The 16,552-nt window shown below is 39.0% G+C and overlaps 1 protein-coding gene across 5 annotated transcripts in view; it reads right to left on the bottom strand.

Moving 5' to 3' along the window:
* Positions 1 to 672: 672 nt before the first annotated feature.
* LOC106050308 (TNF receptor-associated factor 2-like) overlaps positions 673 to 16,552 on the bottom strand; it is a 53,639-nt gene continuing 37,759 nt past the window's right edge. For 4 of the 5 annotated variants that reach the window (XM_056042778.1, XM_056042780.1, XM_056042781.1 and 1 more), the window contains 3 exons: positions 6,448 to 6,579; positions 4,951 to 5,034; positions 673 to 4,313 (listed from right to left, as the gene is read on the bottom strand). In XM_056042778.1, coding sequence (XP_055898753.1) covers positions 4,125 to 4,313; positions 4,951 to 5,034; positions 6,448 to 6,579 — 405 coding nt within the window. In that variant the 3' untranslated portion in view covers positions 673 to 4,124. The remainder of the gene's footprint in view (positions 4,314 to 4,950; positions 5,035 to 6,447; positions 6,580 to 16,552) is intronic. The other variant, XR_008779977.1, reaches the window with a different exon arrangement.

Here is a 16,552-nt window from a genome sequence, read left to right as displayed (position 1 = left end):
ATTAAACCAATGAATTTAGTTTTGTAGGATGAAGATTAAACCAATGAATTTAGTTTTGTAGGATGAAGATTAAACCAATGAATTTAAACCAATGAATTTAGTTTTGTAGGATGAAGATTAAACCAATGAATTGAGTTTTGTAGGATGAAGATTAAACCAATGAATTGAGTTTTGTAGGATGAAGATTAAACCAATGGATTGAGTTTTGTAGGATGAAGATTAAACCAATGAATTGAGTTTTGTAGGATGAAGATTAAACCAATGAATTGAGTTTTGTAGGATGAAGATTAAACCAATGAATTGAGTTTTGTAGGATGAAGATTAAACTAATGAATTGAGTTTTGTAGGATGAAGATTAAACCAATGGATTGAGTTTTGTAGGATGAAGATTAAACCAATGAATTGAGTTTTGTAGGATGAAGATTAAACTAATGAATTGAGTTTTGTAGAATGAAGATTAAACCAATGAATTGAGTTTTGTAGGATGAGGATTAAACCAATGAATTTAAACCAATGAATTGAGTTTTGTAGGATGAAGATTAAACCAATGAATTGAGTTTTGTAGGATGAAGATTAAACCAATGAATTGAGTTTTGTAGGATCTCATGTGTCTAAATGGTGTGGGGTTAGAGCTTAACATTTATCAATAATTTACAAAGAAACTACAAACACTTTGTTTCCCTTGTGTGTTTATTGAACACAAAGTGTGTACGATGCACAGATATTGCTTATATGTTGGCTTACAATTGCTATTCAAAATGGTCTGGTTCAACTTGAAGTTTGGATTGTTCAATTTGAAGCCAGTAAACATTTTTCTAACTAGAATTTTGAATGACAGATCAATCTGAGGTGAACACAAAGAATGACTTGGTGGTTCTCTTTGTTCAAACTTAGCAGTCAATAGAAATAAGTTCAAGGACAGAATGAAGTGACTACAACAAAAGTTGATGACACTGAATAGAGAACACTCCACAAAATCTTGCCAAACAAAGTCTAAGGCAATCTTTGAATACTTACAGATTAGGATACTTACAGTTCAGTGAACATTTGGTGACATTGATCACATGATGAGAATTTCATAAAAGACTTTAATAATGTGAGTTTCAAAAGTGTACTGATCACAATGTCACTGTCAAATGTGAAGATGGTTGAGAAAAAATTCTGTTGAGGACAAGTGATACTTTCATTGGGATACTTTCATTGGGACTATTTAGTTCAACCTCAAACAATTTGTTTTTTACCGCTAAATGCCAAAAAACAACAACATTAAATGTGAAAAGTATAGCTTCAAATAATTATTTTATCTTTTAAAACTTAAGATGAGCATATCTGGTGTTACAGCCCTAGCTGGAGTTAAAGCCGCTCCTCTAGATGTCTAAATCTTTTTTAAATTGTTCAAGTGGACCTAAACTGGCTGAATTTCAATAACACATTTATTGCAGTGAACATTTAAAAACGAAGACTCATTAGTCGAAAATCAATGGCTCTATTTAACTATGGGGTGACAAAAGAACATCAAGTTTTTACATTTTGAAACTTCTTTTCTTGTTGTCAGGAAGTCAAATCTCAGAGTCATTAGGAGTTGAGTGATAACACAACATTCCATCACAATAAGATGAGGTCATAGAAATAAACTAGTAAATGTCACAGATGAGGTCATATGAAATAAACTAGTGAATGTCATAAGCCATAGAATTTCACAGTGAACTTGAGGAGACAAAAATATCAAAAGTTGGCAGCACATACATGATGTTGTATAGAGAGCACACTATAAAGAGAGCCTACATTCATGGCAGCACTGGCACTGACAATAGAAAAGGCAAAAAATAACATCTGTACATTAAATATACATTAAACCAGCACATACATTAAAACATTTTATAGTGTGTTTTAAATATAAAGCATGAAACATTGACCTTGTAAGCCACTCTAAAAACTAAATAAAACATTTTCCAGCTTTTTTTCATCGTTACATTAGTTCAACAAAAGAAATATTAAAAGAATGTTTTGTAGAGTATAAGAGCCATAAAAAAATGTTTAATCAAATCAATATTAATTAAGATCACAAATTATGTCATTTTGTATGATATACATTATCAAAACCAAACAAAAAAATATCTGAGGCATAATTACAAACAATCAAACACTTTGCACAACTTGTAGTAGAAACAAAAAGTATTTGAGGCCAGAACCAAAATGTATCCTGTGTTGTGCTATGTGATTGGTGCAAGACTTCTTATGACTACAATAGACATTTATTTCATAATTTTTATATGAGGCTAACTATTCAATGAATGGACAACCCCCAACAAAGAGTTGGCATGTTGGAGCACAGGAATCAGCTGATAGAGTACAGGAATCAGTTGAACGAGCATAGAAATAGATTGATGGACCATACCAATTAACTATAAACTGTTGTACCAACCAATTGGTGGAAAAGGTAAGCCTGTAAGTTTGTATAAATCTAGAATGTAGAGTTGACTTTGTCCTACAAGTCAAAGACTCAGAGGTATCTATAAGTAGCACATACAAGTACAAAGTATTCCTACCACTTCCCATCACTTTTTGTATTCCAATGCAAAGATCTCAGCTATCTACAACCAAAAGTTGACTGGGTATGAGCACAAGTTTGGAATACTACATTGTTGATTGGAAGTTCATGATGAGGATAGGACAGACCAGTTCAGAAAACAATAGAAGTAGATAATTCTTTATATAGAGATGTAATGCAAACATGATGAAATTCAATCAAAATACAAAGTTTAAAAAAAAAATGCAATACTTTAGAAACCATCATCTATTTCATGATCTGATCTAAATTTGGCTTTTCCCTGTGACATGTCAACCACTCATCTAAGAATTGGATATATTTACTTAGCAGGTCTATAGTAAAATCAAATCGACTAAATCCTATTCTATTGGATGCATTAGTTTTGAAAGGAGTCAAGATTACATTAGATTGTTCAGTTCTCTTGAATTCATTATTAAACTTACTGAGTAGATCTCTTGTCTACTTAATCTTACAACATGATATGTACATGTTCCTCTCATGGTTCATAAACAAGTTGGCTGTTTGTCTACTCAAATGGAAGCTTCCTTCTTTAAATCCTCTAGCCTGGAGAGTTGTTCAATTTAGTAATTGCACTCAAGATGTTGCTCTTGTTAGCTGAGAGATAAACAGTAGAATCAGAAGAATGATTTGTTGCCTAATGAATGATTCTCTGGAATGAATGCAACTACACCAGCAGACATTTTGAACCACCAACTAGTGTACACAGCTGTTATACTGCCAACTATTGTACACAGCTGTTATACTGCCAACTATTGTACACAGCTGTTATACTGCCAACTATTATACACAGCTGTTATACTGCCAACTATTGTACACAGCTGTTATACTGCCAACTATTGTACACAGCTGTTATACTGCCAACTAGTGTACACAGCTGTTATACTGCCAACTATTATACACAGCTGTTATACTGCCAACTATTGTACACAGCTGTTATACTGCCAACTATTGTACACAGCTGTTATACTGCCAACTATTGTACACAGCTGTTATACTGCCAACTAGTGTACACAGCTGTTATACTGCCAACTATTGTACACAGCTGTTATACTGCCAACTATTGTACACAGCTGTTATACTGCCAACTATTGTACACAGCTGTTATACTGCCAACTAGTGTACACAGCTGTTATACTGCCAACTATTGTACACAGCTGTTATACTGCCAACTATTGTACACAGCTGTTATACTGCCAACTAGTGTACACAGCTGTTAAGACTTGAGCGTGAAGAAGTGAGAAGAGAATGTCCACATTGAAACAAATAGTACTGGTGAGTTCATTCAGAGCAAGAATGTAGTGCCATTTCTTTTCAGAAAGTGAACCTTGGCTCATTTAGGACTTATCACAAAACTCTCTATCTAGAATGTGTATTAAATAGTGTCTGGCTGAACTACTGAGTGTCACACTATGTTAAGGTTTTGACTGTCACACAATGTGGTCATGTGAGTGTCACACTATGTGAAGGTTTTGACTGTCACACAATGTGGTCATGTGAGTGTCACACTATGTGGTCATGTGAGTGTCTTGATGTCAGAGGGAAAAGCCTAAGACTATGGCAAGTAGTTATTTGTAAATCGTGATGGGTTCATCTCTGTGTATCTGTCCAGGCCGTCTGTATCCACAAGTATTTTTACAAACAGTGTATCATCACGTAGATAGCCATGTTGTCTGTTGTGTAGTTTCTCTAATGGCAAAAATAATGGACACCCACTTGCAATGTTCATCTCCGTGGTAGGACGCTACAGAAAGACATCAAACAGAATCCTTCAATAAAACACAAATTAACCCTTGCTCTATGTCTCATTTTAATTTGTAAAAGTCAATGTTTAACTACAAAGCAAAGAGAGAGAATTCTGAAATAAAATTCTAAAACAAAACATAGTAACACTCAATTTCTCTGGTTGCACTTATAGACTGTGTGTATCTGCTGGACTTATAGACTGTGTGTATCTGCTGGACTTATAGACTGTGTGTATCTGCTGGACTTATAGACTGTGTGTATCTGCTGGACGTATAGAGTGTGTGTATCTGCTGGACTTATAGACTGTGTGTATCTGCTGGAATTATAGACTGTGAGTATCTGCTGTACTAACTTTACAAAAGTACTTTCAAGTCTTGACATATGTCCTATGTATACAAACATATATTTGTCATTGAAAGATAAATAGATCAATAAAAGTTAAAACCTTGACAATGTCTAAACAAAGAATAGAAAATTTCATTAAAAAAACCATTAAACACAGATATTATAATGGATGTCTCACACATACAGGATATCTCACACTATTTCAGAACATCCTAATGTGTAAAGAACAACCAAGATGAATGCAGTCTATTTATAATGCCAATATCTTAAGCTTAGAGCAGAGAATTTACCTTAAATGATGAACTAGTTGGATCAGGTTTGAAAGCATCTACAATATGTTCTTTATGGTTCTGGTCAATCATCATTAAGGTCACCTGATGGTACATAGAGTAGAGATTGGTTTAGTCCACAGTAATTACCTCAGCCTGACAGTCTAAGAATTGTGAACGTTTTTTTTGTTTGACTTCCTGTGCCAAATGGCTCTTGCTACTTCTCTCCCCCAGGGTTCAATAAGATATAAGGTAGGATATTGATACATTATCAAACATGGTGAGTGGGAGACCAAATACTTTCTTTTTGAAAGTTAATTTTCTCCTCTTTAATCTGTATATGTTAGAATTGCCTCACAGTGACACACACTAATGTTCAAATGTTGGAAACACAAACATTCCTAGTCAACATTCTATAGAAAAAAACATAGCTAATGATAATATAGGATGATAAATAAGTTGGACTAAATTGCGAAAAAAACAAACAAAAAAAAACTTATATTGAGTGAATTTGTATCAATTATTTTGAATATTATGTGATTAATTTTTAAAAGAATTAGACTAGCAATAATAAATTTGTGCTATTGGAAATAGTTTTTATTAAATGTTATTGCTTAGCCCAATAGTCATGCTTTTAGCATTCTCAGTGTGATATGATCCAATTATCTTGTTCACAAACTGCCTCTAAATAGAGGTAGCCTGGGTGGTTGTGAAAGTACCGGTAGTCAAGGGGTTGGATCCCTGGCGAGCAACTCCAAGCCCTAGTTCAGTCCTTTGACTGACAGGGACATCTCTCAGTGGAACACTAGCACAGGGACACACTCAATACATTCAGATAGTTACTAAACAATTGATTACACTACTGAACATAAAATCAATGTGTAATCATCAGATCAATCCAAAACACATTCTTTACTTAGTCCAAGACAGAATACCAATCTCCAATAGGAACAACTTTCCTACCCTAACAGAATTATCACACACTCTTAACTTCCAACTCCAACAACTCTTGACTAACTCTCTCAGTCTGTCCTCACCAACTACCTTAAAAATCACACACATTAACCAGGATCTTACCCCCACAAGATAACCATAGTTAACCTTTCAATACCACAGGTAGAGTAAGACTCTACATTTAGCCCTACCATGAATATAACCAAACATGGTTGGCAACAACTTTGTGGACCAGGGGGGACAAGGGGGGTTATCTGGGAGAAGGTTTCTTAACTGCCTTTCAAAAGCAATTCAAAAAATTAAGTCCCCTTTAGAAAATAAAGATAATCAAATCTAAATTCGAAGCCTTCATGATGGAAGGATTGGTCAATATTTTGATTGATTCATGTCTTGTCATGGACAATAAATAATTGTGCAAAGTTTCAGCTTGATCCGAGAATGAGAAGTGGGAGAAACTATTTGTACAAGATTCCATCCAGACACGCAGAGTGAGTTAATATAAGCTTGGTAATAATTGAAGTCAAAGTTGGGAGGAAGATTTTAGAGAGAAATACTTTGTCTTACCTTCTGTGAAAATGGCCAAGGTAACAAGGCATCAAAGTGACCTCTCATGATGACAAAGAACAAAGAGATGTGTGTCCCTTTCCCAATACCATCACCATTAGGATAAATTCTAGCACACATCTTGTAGCCACACTGTAAAGGAGATCAAATGTTTTCAGCCAGATACAGTCTTTTTTAAAATGACAATGAAATTGTTTTACAGCCAATAAAAACTGAGAGATTTACTATTCATTTTGGAAGAGATTTCTAAAATCTTTCATGTGTATTCTTGAGTTGTTTTTAAAAGTCCATGAGTTCTTGACAAACAATTAGCCTCCACTAGAATCAATATAAGATTTGATTTGATTTTTGATTTGAGGCACATCGGCACAATTTAGGCCATGTCGTGCCTGCAGTCCCTTAAGGACTACTCTCTCTCTAAACAACAAGGGCCAGATTCTATACAGTCATATCATTAAAATTAAGGTCTATTCACAGTTAAAATAGTAAAGGTAGTAAAAATTTAAATATTTGGTAAAAATCTAATGTAAATAGTGCATGTTCACAAATTCATAAATCAGATCTTTGTAGATAGCCCCACTTCCCGGATAAAGCCCAGTAACTTCCCAGGGTCGACATTATCAAATAGTGTTTTTAAATTAGTGGCTCTAAAATATTTCTCCCTGACATCCTGGTATCTGGGGCAATCAACGAGGATATGTTCCACGGTGAGGCGAGAGTCACAGTACTCACAAAGTGGGGGCTCCTCTCTCTTCAGTACAAAAGAGTGCGTGATGTAGGTGTGGCCAATCCTAAGTCTGGACATGGTCGTACTACCACGCCTTGTCAGACCCTTAGATGTGGGCCGCCACCTGACATCCGCCACAATCTGCCTGAGTTTACTGTGAGTCTCAGCCTCCCATCGGTTCTGCCACTCTCGATAGGTGGCAGAGGCAATACTTTGTCTCAGGTCCGAGCAGGGAATTTGGGTTCCTGACACCGCATGATTTAGGGCTCTCTTTGCTTCTCTCTCTGCAGCTTCGTTTCCCTCAATGCCAACATGGAAGGGGACCCAGATGAAGGTGACATCCCTACGGTCGGCTGTTATTTGGTCCAACAGCTTCAGGCTCTTATGTACCAATGGAATGTCAGTCTTCATCCGCCCCAAAGCTTGCAATGCAGATTTGGAGTCGGAGCAGATTATAAATTTCCTCCTTTCTGATGCTTTAATGGCCATAAGTGCAAGCGATATTGCATGCAATTCGGCCGTTAAGATGGAGCAGCCATCGGGGAGTCTACGGGAGATTGTTTTGTTCCGAAAGGAGCAGGCACACGCGACCTTTCCATCCATTTTGGATCCGTCTGTGTAGATGGTGCCACAATCTCCGTAGCTCTCCTGCAGTTCCCTAAAGTGGACTTGTAGTATGCTTAGGTCTGTATTTTCTTTTTTGAAATTAAGGAGGGATAAATTTAATTTGGGTTTATTCATTAGCCAAGGAGGATTCTGAGGGGTTTCTATTTTAGAGATTTGGTCAATGGGTGGGGTTAAATTTTGGATGGGTTCTCTCATTCGAAGGCCCAACGGCTGTATGACGTTAGGCCTTCGATTGTATAATTCTACCTCTGTGAGGTTAAATATGGAGTCGAAAGCAGGGTTCGTGGGTTGGATTTTAGCTTGACTATATACTGCATTGCAAGCTTTTTCATTCTTATATCCATGGGGAGTTCTCCAGCCTCCTCATGGAGACTTGGGATAGGTGATGTACGAAACGTGCCGAGACAGAGACGCAGGGCAGCATTTTGTATTGGTTCCAGTATTTTTAGGTACGACTTCCTTGCTACTCCATATATTATGGATCCGTAGTCTAGCTTGGATCGAATTAGACTCTGATAAAGCAGCAGCAAGGTATCTCTGTCAGCTCCCCAGTCCGTATGGCTGAGTACTCTAAGTATGTTTAATGACTTTTGGCATTTCTTCTTAAGTTCCTTAATGTGGGGGAGAAAATTAAATTTGGAATCTAAGGTGAGGCCTAAAAATTTTGTAGTTTTCACGACAGGGATCTTTTTTTTGTGTATAAATAGTTCAGGGTCTGGGTGGTATCCCCTTAGATTACAAAATTGCATACTGTTTTGTTTTGGAGTCTGAAAATTTAAAACCATTGTCGTTTGCCCAACCCTGAATTTTTTTTAAACATAACTGTAATTTTCTTTCTAAGGTGTTCATGTTTTTCCCATAAGTAAAAATGACAAAGTCATCAACATACAAAGAGCACTCTATGCCAGGGGACAGAATATTTATGATGCTATTTATTTTAATGTTGAACAGGGTGACTGACAGAATGCTGCCCTGGGGTACACCCATTTCCTAGTCATGAGTGTCAGAAGCGGAGTTGCCCACTCAAACCTGAAATTTTCGATCTTTCAGGAATTCCCCCACAAAACGGGGGAGGTGTCCCTTAAGCCCCATAATTGGAGATCACTTTATTCCTCTCCAGGTACCAGACCAGCCTACTGTTAATCATTCTTTCCATGGTTTTGCAGATGCAGCTTGTTAGTGCTATTGGTCAATAGTTAGCTGGGTCAGAGCCGTCTCTTCCCGGTTTAGGTATCGGTATAACTGTGGCTTTCCTCCAGCTGTTTGGGAAAGCGCATGTTTGCCACACACAGTTATAGACCCTTAGCAGGACTGCCAATGAGGGTTCGGGAAGGTGCTTGAGGAACTGGTAATGGATTTCATCTTCTCCAGGCGCTGTGTCATGTGACTTGTCCAGCGATTCTCTCAGTTCCTCAAGCGAGAACGGTTTATTGTAGTCTTCATTGTTCTCTGACCTGAAATCAATGGGGTGTCTTTCCTCCCTGATTTTGACTTTTTGGAACTCTGGAGTGTAGTGTGCAGTGGATGATTTTTCTGCTATTGAGGATGCAAGGCAGTCAGCTATTTCTCTGGGGGACGTGACAGTTCGTCCTTGGTTTTTCAAATGCCCTATTGCATTTGATTCTTTCCCTTTGATTCGCCTTACTGCCTTCCAAACCGCTCTAGCAGAAGTTTTGGCATCCAGACTGCAGACAAAACTTCTCCAGGAATTCCTTTTGGCTGACCGTATGGTTTGTCTAGCCTTTGCTCTAGCTATCCTGAATAGATTTAGGTTCTCCTGGGAAGGATTCTTTATAAATGCAGCCAGTCGTTTTTTCCTATCACCAATAGCACTTTTGCAAGCTGTATCAAACCATGGTTTGCTAGGCCATTTTGGATTTGCAGAGGTTAGGGGTACAACTTACCTGGCTATACTTAGTAGTTTGCTAGCAAAGGTATCAGCTGGGTTCTGTTCATCGAGGATATTTTCTGTGATATCCTCGGAGCATCTTTTTTGGAATTGTTCCCAATCGGCCTTATTCAGTTTCCACCGCTGAGGTCGTCCTAATGAGGGGAGATTGTTAGTAATGATGATTGGGAAGTGATCACTTCCCCCTAGATCATTGCTAACTGACCATTTAAAGTCGTCCAGAAGTCCGGGGACGCATACGGTGAGGTCAATGCATGTGAGTGATCCAGTTCCTGGGTGCAAGTAGGTCGGTGATGCATCATTAAGTATGCATAAATTATGTTGGAGGAAGATATCCTCCAGCATACGACCTTTTGTGTCGGTATTGTTGGATCCCCACATGGTGTTATGGGCATTGAAATCCCCGAGGATTAAATAAGGCCAGGGGAGTTGTTTCAATAGGTCCTCCATGTCTGTTGGGTTTAATGGAGCGCCTGGTGGTAGATACAGGCTGCAGAAAGTGATAACCTTGTGAAGGGTTATCCTAGCTGCTACAGCCTGTAGTGTGGTCTGTAGTTCTACCCTCTCATGGGGGATGCTATCCTTCACAAGGATACTGACTCCACCTGATGCTCTCTCTGCATCCTCAACATTCTTGCTGTAAGCACTGTAGCTTCGGAAGCTGATGCTATCTTTCAGAAATGTTTCCTGTAAGCAGACAGCTACAGGAGTCTCAGAGTCCATCAGTAGCTGCATTTCCTCATAATTGGCCTTGAGGCCTCTACAATTCCACTGTACAATTCTGGAATCCATGGCTTATTCTAGATGACCTACTTGGAGCTATTTGGCCTTGGGAGGCCCCCGGAGGGGTTTCCCTTTATTCCAGTGACCTTGGTATTTTTATTCTTGGGTTTGGATGGAGAGAAGGACAACCCCCTTTTGGGGAAGTCTTTCTCTCTGGAGAGGGGAGATCCCTCTGGTTAGAGCGAGGTTATTTCCTCCTCTCTCCCCTCGGGCATCCTCTCTGCTTTGATTTCTCCCCTTAGGGAGTTGGTCAACCTCTAATTCGGTAGAGGTTGGGGTGTCTGGCTGGGTTCTCTGAGGAGAATCTGTGTCAGACATGATGTCTCCGGGTTCTCCCGGAGTGTTGGTTTTGACATGCTGCTCTGTCTCCATGCTCTCATCAGCGAGCACAGAGAACCTGTTCCTTAGCATGACAGCAGGGCTTTCCTTTTTCTTCGGAGGTGTGTTCTTTGGCGGTGTTTTCTTCTGAGTTGGAGGAGGAGGAGGGGGTGGTGGGGTCAATGTGTCCGTCTGTGTGGCTATGGATCTTCCTATCTTAGCAACAGCCTGGGCGTAGGTCTTTGTCAAGCCGAATTGGCCCTTGGGTAGGGCCAATACAGCCGATTTCGCCTGGCTGAAGGTACATCCATTTCTTGCCTTGTACTCCTGCATGGCAACCTCCTGTTTCCACACAGGGCAGTCCTTGGAGAAGGCTGAGTGGCCAGCGTGACAGTTTGGGCATTTGAACTGGCTGTGCAGCCCTTGTCCTCATGACCCTCTCCAGCACATCTGGCACACACAGTGTTCCTCTTGCAGACTGCTGCACCGTGTCCATAACCCTGGCACTTGAAGCACCTCATGGGGTTAGGTATGTAGGGCCTCACTGGAACTCGTAGATATCCTGCCTTCACATACTCTGGTGGTGTCCTAGTTCCGAATGTGAGGATAATAGTGGCGGTTTTGACCTCCTCACCATCCCTGCGCCTGGTAATGCGCCGGGCATGGGTGACTCCTTCAATGCCCTCCACTACTTCCTTCTCGGAACATTCCAGTAGGTTCCTAGAGCTGATTACACCTCTGCTGGTGTTCAGACTCTTGTGTGGCATGACTTCCACTTGGAGATCACAGAGTCTTCTGCATCTTAAAAGCCCATCAGAGTGTATCTTGTTTACTACTTTTACAAGAAATTCCATTGTCTTGTGTAGCTTAGACACACTCTTGGGCTCTCCCACTACTGACTTGAGTCCTTTATAGATAATAAAAGGGCTCAGCTTTGTCAGGCTTTTCCCCTCCTCTGTGCACCTGACCACCAAAAATGATGGCCAGGTAGTACAGCTTTTTGTGGCCTCCTCCTTTTTTGCCTCAATACGTCGTCTCTTGCCCAGACTTAAATCTGGGGCAAGTAGTTTATTGTTGTTTTTTTTATCCATATATATTTTCTTGTTAGTTCGGCACCTGTTCTCCCCACCCGCCATCGAGTCCAACTAGGGGACGGGCCATTCGGATGTCCAGAATGAGCCCGCCAGGGCTACACAGGTGCTATACTCAGTCAGCTGCTTCATCGGACATGTGTCCGATACAGCAGCTCCCTGACTGACCCTCCAGCCACCGCCCTCCAGCATAGGTCGATGACCTATGCTGGTAGCTCGGCATGACCAGCCGGTTGACCCAGAGTGGGCCATCTGGGCCTCAGGTCTAGGGGAACTTAGAGCCAAAGTATTGTGTTGCGGTGGTTTATCCTCAGATAGCCACCACTCAAACACCAGGATCTCTTTATCCCCCCTTACCTGTCGCAGTCCACGGCAAACGGACTGGTCTAGGACGTAGTGAGATTTTAAAGATAAGGAGACAGTGTGATGATCAATGAAGGCAGACTTAGGAAAAGAGGAGGCAGACACAATGATAGAAAAGAAGTAGGGCACTTTTGAGCTCCAAAAGTGCTAAGGAAAGAGGAGTGCAGTTTAACGTCATGTCTCGGGACGGGAGAATCAATATAAGGAGCTTGATTTCAAGGCATACAGTTAAAGAGCCAAACATAAAGGAACACTAGCCAACAGAAAATGTTTTGTTTGTGAATATATAGTATATAGTACAAGTTTCCATAAGCCTGAAAGTTTAAAACAAATATTAATTGAACAAAGGTTTATCTACTCCAGGGGTTCTCAACCTGTGGGTCGCGACCCCTTGAGGGGTCGATTGACGATTTGTCAGGGTTCGCCTAAGACCATCGAAAATGTGGATTTTATTTTGTCTATTCTTCTAATGCTGTGTGTGTGTGTGTGGGGGGGGGGGGTTGGGCAGAGTTGGGGATTGTAAAATGGGGTAGCCGAGCTTAAAAGCTTGAGAACTGCTGATCTACTCATTTACATGTTCAATTATGGATGAAACAGAAGTGTTCTGAACGCAAAACTAAATACCAAAACAAGTATTACAAACAAAAATATTGACGTGAGATCACTGTGTTTTTGAGGTCACTCTGTGTTAGGGGTGTACTGGATAGTCGCTCCGGCTCTGGCTTCTGCCGAATATTCTGCACTTTTTCACCATTCTGCGATATTCGCTCCGGTTGAATATCACTACCGGATCGTTGGCCGAATAGTAAAAAGTACACCTATTTAATATGCATAAAGTGGACCTCGTTACATTAATGTCTGTTGTAGAACGTATTAATGTTTATATTAAAACAAAATAATGTGCTTAAAAATAGAGCCTATAATGAATATGCACCAACATCATTTATTATAAAGACAAGGGGTGTTAATATAAATAGAAATGAAACTTTACATCATAAATGCGCTTTACATATAGAGCACATTTTTTCAATTTGTTTTGACCTTTGAGCAGGTTAGTTAACATGTTAATCTTATATTTCTTGACTACGTCACACTGTCTAGCTGTGCAGATATATCTCCAGAGGTAGAGATGAACAACTCACACCCCCTTTTTATTTGTTTAGTCCATCACATTGAGTTCATTAATTGACAGGTGACCACAAGTCAAATATGATGAATGTAGCTTTGATGTCAGTATATCGACACTCTCTAGAGGTCACATCTTTCGAGGGAACTGAGTTTGTTTACTTGGTAGTAAATCTTAATTAGGGGGCTGGACTACAAGAGCCACACCTATACAAGGGTAACCAGGTATATTTTCAGAGGTAGAGATGAACAACTCCTACCCCCTTTTATTTGTTTAGTCCATCACATTGAGTTCATTAATTGACAGGTGACCACAAGTCAAATATGATGAATGTAGCTTTAATGTCAGTATATCGACACTCTCTAGAGGTCACATCTTTCGAGGGAACTGAGTTTGTTTACTTGGTAGTAAATCTTAATTAGGGGGCTGGACTACAAGAGCCACACCTATACAAGGGTAACCAGGTATATTTTCAGAGGTAGAGATGAACAACTCCCACCCCCTTTTATTTGTTTAGTCCATCACATTGAGTTCATTAATTGACAGGTGACCACAAGTCAAATATGATGAATGTAGCTTTAATGTCAGTATATCGACACTCTCTAGAGGTCACATCTTTCGAGGGAACTGAGTTTGTTTACTTGGTAGTAAATCTTAACTAGGGGGCTGGACTACAAGAGCCACACCTATACAAGGGTAACCAGGTATATTTTCAGAGGTAGAGATGAACAACTCCTACCCCCTTTTATTTGTTTAGTCCATCACATTGAGTTCATTAATTGACAGGTGACCACAAGTCAGATACGATGGAAGTAAGCACTCTCTAGAAGTCAGCGAGGGAACTGAGTTTGTTTACTTAACAAATTAATTAGGGGGCTGGACTTCAAGCCACACATCTACATGGGTAACCAGAGAAAGAGTTTGCTTATTTGGAAAAAAATCAGTATCACGTGGCTGGACTAGAGGCCACACCTTTTCATGTGTGCCGAGTTACTTGGATATGAATCTCAATTAGTAAGCTGGACTAAAGCATACTACACTGCAAATAAATATTACGGTTAAATTACTTTTTCTAACGTGTTAACTTGAATATTACTCCTGCAGTTAAGTGTCGTGATTTGATAACGATATTCTTAATTTGTGACAGTCAATTAACTCCTTGTTATTTCTTTTTTTTTTTCACTTAAGAGGCATACTTAGCCACTGTGTATCAGGCCAGGACGACTTTTTACACATCTGATACCCAATAGGCTTACTATCATGCCCTTTCTTTTGTAACAGTTACGGAAACCAAGAAAAAATTATATACGTTCTTTGCATTGAATGTTTCTTACATACATTCTTTGCAAAATAAAATAAACCAAAGATGTGCATGTTTGCGTGTGTGTATTTTTTGCCTTGTATTAAATTAAAACCTTTAGAAAGAAAGCTAATTTAATTGTTTAATTCTTTTGACTTAATAAATAATGGAAAACCTTACAGTAAAATTGTTAATCGCATAAAAGAATTGAACAATAGTACCACAGTTAGATCTAGCAAACAAAGAAATACTATGCTGGAGTGTAAAAAAAGCAACCTTGACCTCTGTAACTAATGTACGGGTATACTTTATCTATATGCTTAACTGACTATGCCAATACGTTATCTTTTTTGTCTGACCAATCAACACTAATGCGTATGCCCAAGGAAAAACAAAAGCGTGATGATCAACACAATCAACTATACACACTACACAAGGACTACATGTGTAGGTTCACTATGCCTGTCTGACTAGGTTGTTGCAATCAGTCGAACACAAAGTCTATTTATGTTGTTTTTTTTTTTTTTTTTTCTTCTATAGTTGGTTTTCCTAATGCTCTTAGATCTAAACATAGATATCAATAATGGGCCTACAGACTACAATTAAATCTATGCTTTGCAACCTCTAAGGTTCAAGCTATAAATAGGTATAATTAATGTTCCCGATGTTAATAAAATATCGTTTGCCACAAATGGATTTATCTAAAACAATAAATAGTTGACCTACTACACTTCAGATTCCAACTATTAACTAACAGCTACTATCAGTATTAAGCCCTTGAAGCCAGAACCAGAAGCGATCTTTGGACTTTAAATTACAAGTCTGATGACAAGTTATTGGTCTGAAATTCATGAACACATACATCCAACCACTTTATATGCCAGATTGCACTTTACTTATGAGAGATTTACATTAGTAACTAGTTAAATATATACTAACATCATGGGCATAGCCAGGATTTTTTTTCGGGGAGGGTTTGGGGGCGGAAAAAAATTATATATATATATATATATATATATATATATATATATATATATGTGTGTGTGTGTGTGTGTACATAATTAATCTTTATTACATTCTGACCCTTTCGGAAGACGTTTATTGTTTATGGTAGACTCCCCGCCCATAGCTAGCAAGGGGGTCTAGGGGAGTTCGCAGCGCTCCCCCAGCGCGGGGCAAAGCCCCGCCGCCGGACACTATTTCTGGTATTGAAAGCCAACAAAATGCATATTCTGAGGTATCTACAGTGCATTATTTGGCTATTAAAAAGTTTTATTTCAAAAATCTAATGTGCTATTCTTACTGACTTAGACCCTCTCGCGCCATTCGGTGCATTTTCCGGCAAGCTGTTTCCGCAACTCTTATTTTGCGTAATTCATTTTGTGTGAGAACATGTCCCGCAAAACCTCATGCGATGCTCTGTCACAACCTTACTAAGTATTCGACTCCCAGTTCGGCATATGATTTCTTTGATTTAGACCCGATCTCTATGACTGACTCCTAAAATCTGTCTTAGCCATCTTTGTTGAGATACATTTAATGATTTTCAATTTCGGCAGAAGACTATTCACACTTTATTAATGGAGCCCAGCCACTGGTAGAAATTTGTAACCTTTCTTGACTACGCTCTTGGAATTACATGCCTCTATTTCGCTTTAGATTTTATATTGAAAAGAGAAGTTTTTTCGTCAAATCATCTGTTGAGGGGTTTTAAACTAAGAAATCTCTGGAGTTTTTTTTGTTTTGTTTTTAATTCAAAACCCCATTTAGCTACGATTAAAGAATTTGGTCACTATAGTTTGCTTTAAAATAATATTGAAGAGAGAAGTTTTCAACTCTAAACGCTCTGTAGGGGAATTTT

The sequence above is a fragment of the Biomphalaria glabrata genome, chromosome 9 (genome assembly GCF_947242115.1).
Source record: "Biomphalaria glabrata chromosome 9, xgBioGlab47.1, whole genome shotgun sequence".
NCBI classification, from domain to species: Eukaryota; Metazoa; Mollusca; class Gastropoda; family Planorbidae; genus Biomphalaria; species Biomphalaria glabrata.
The sequence above is the reverse complement of the archived record's forward strand: the minus strand, read 5'-3'. Positions and strand labels throughout refer to the sequence as shown.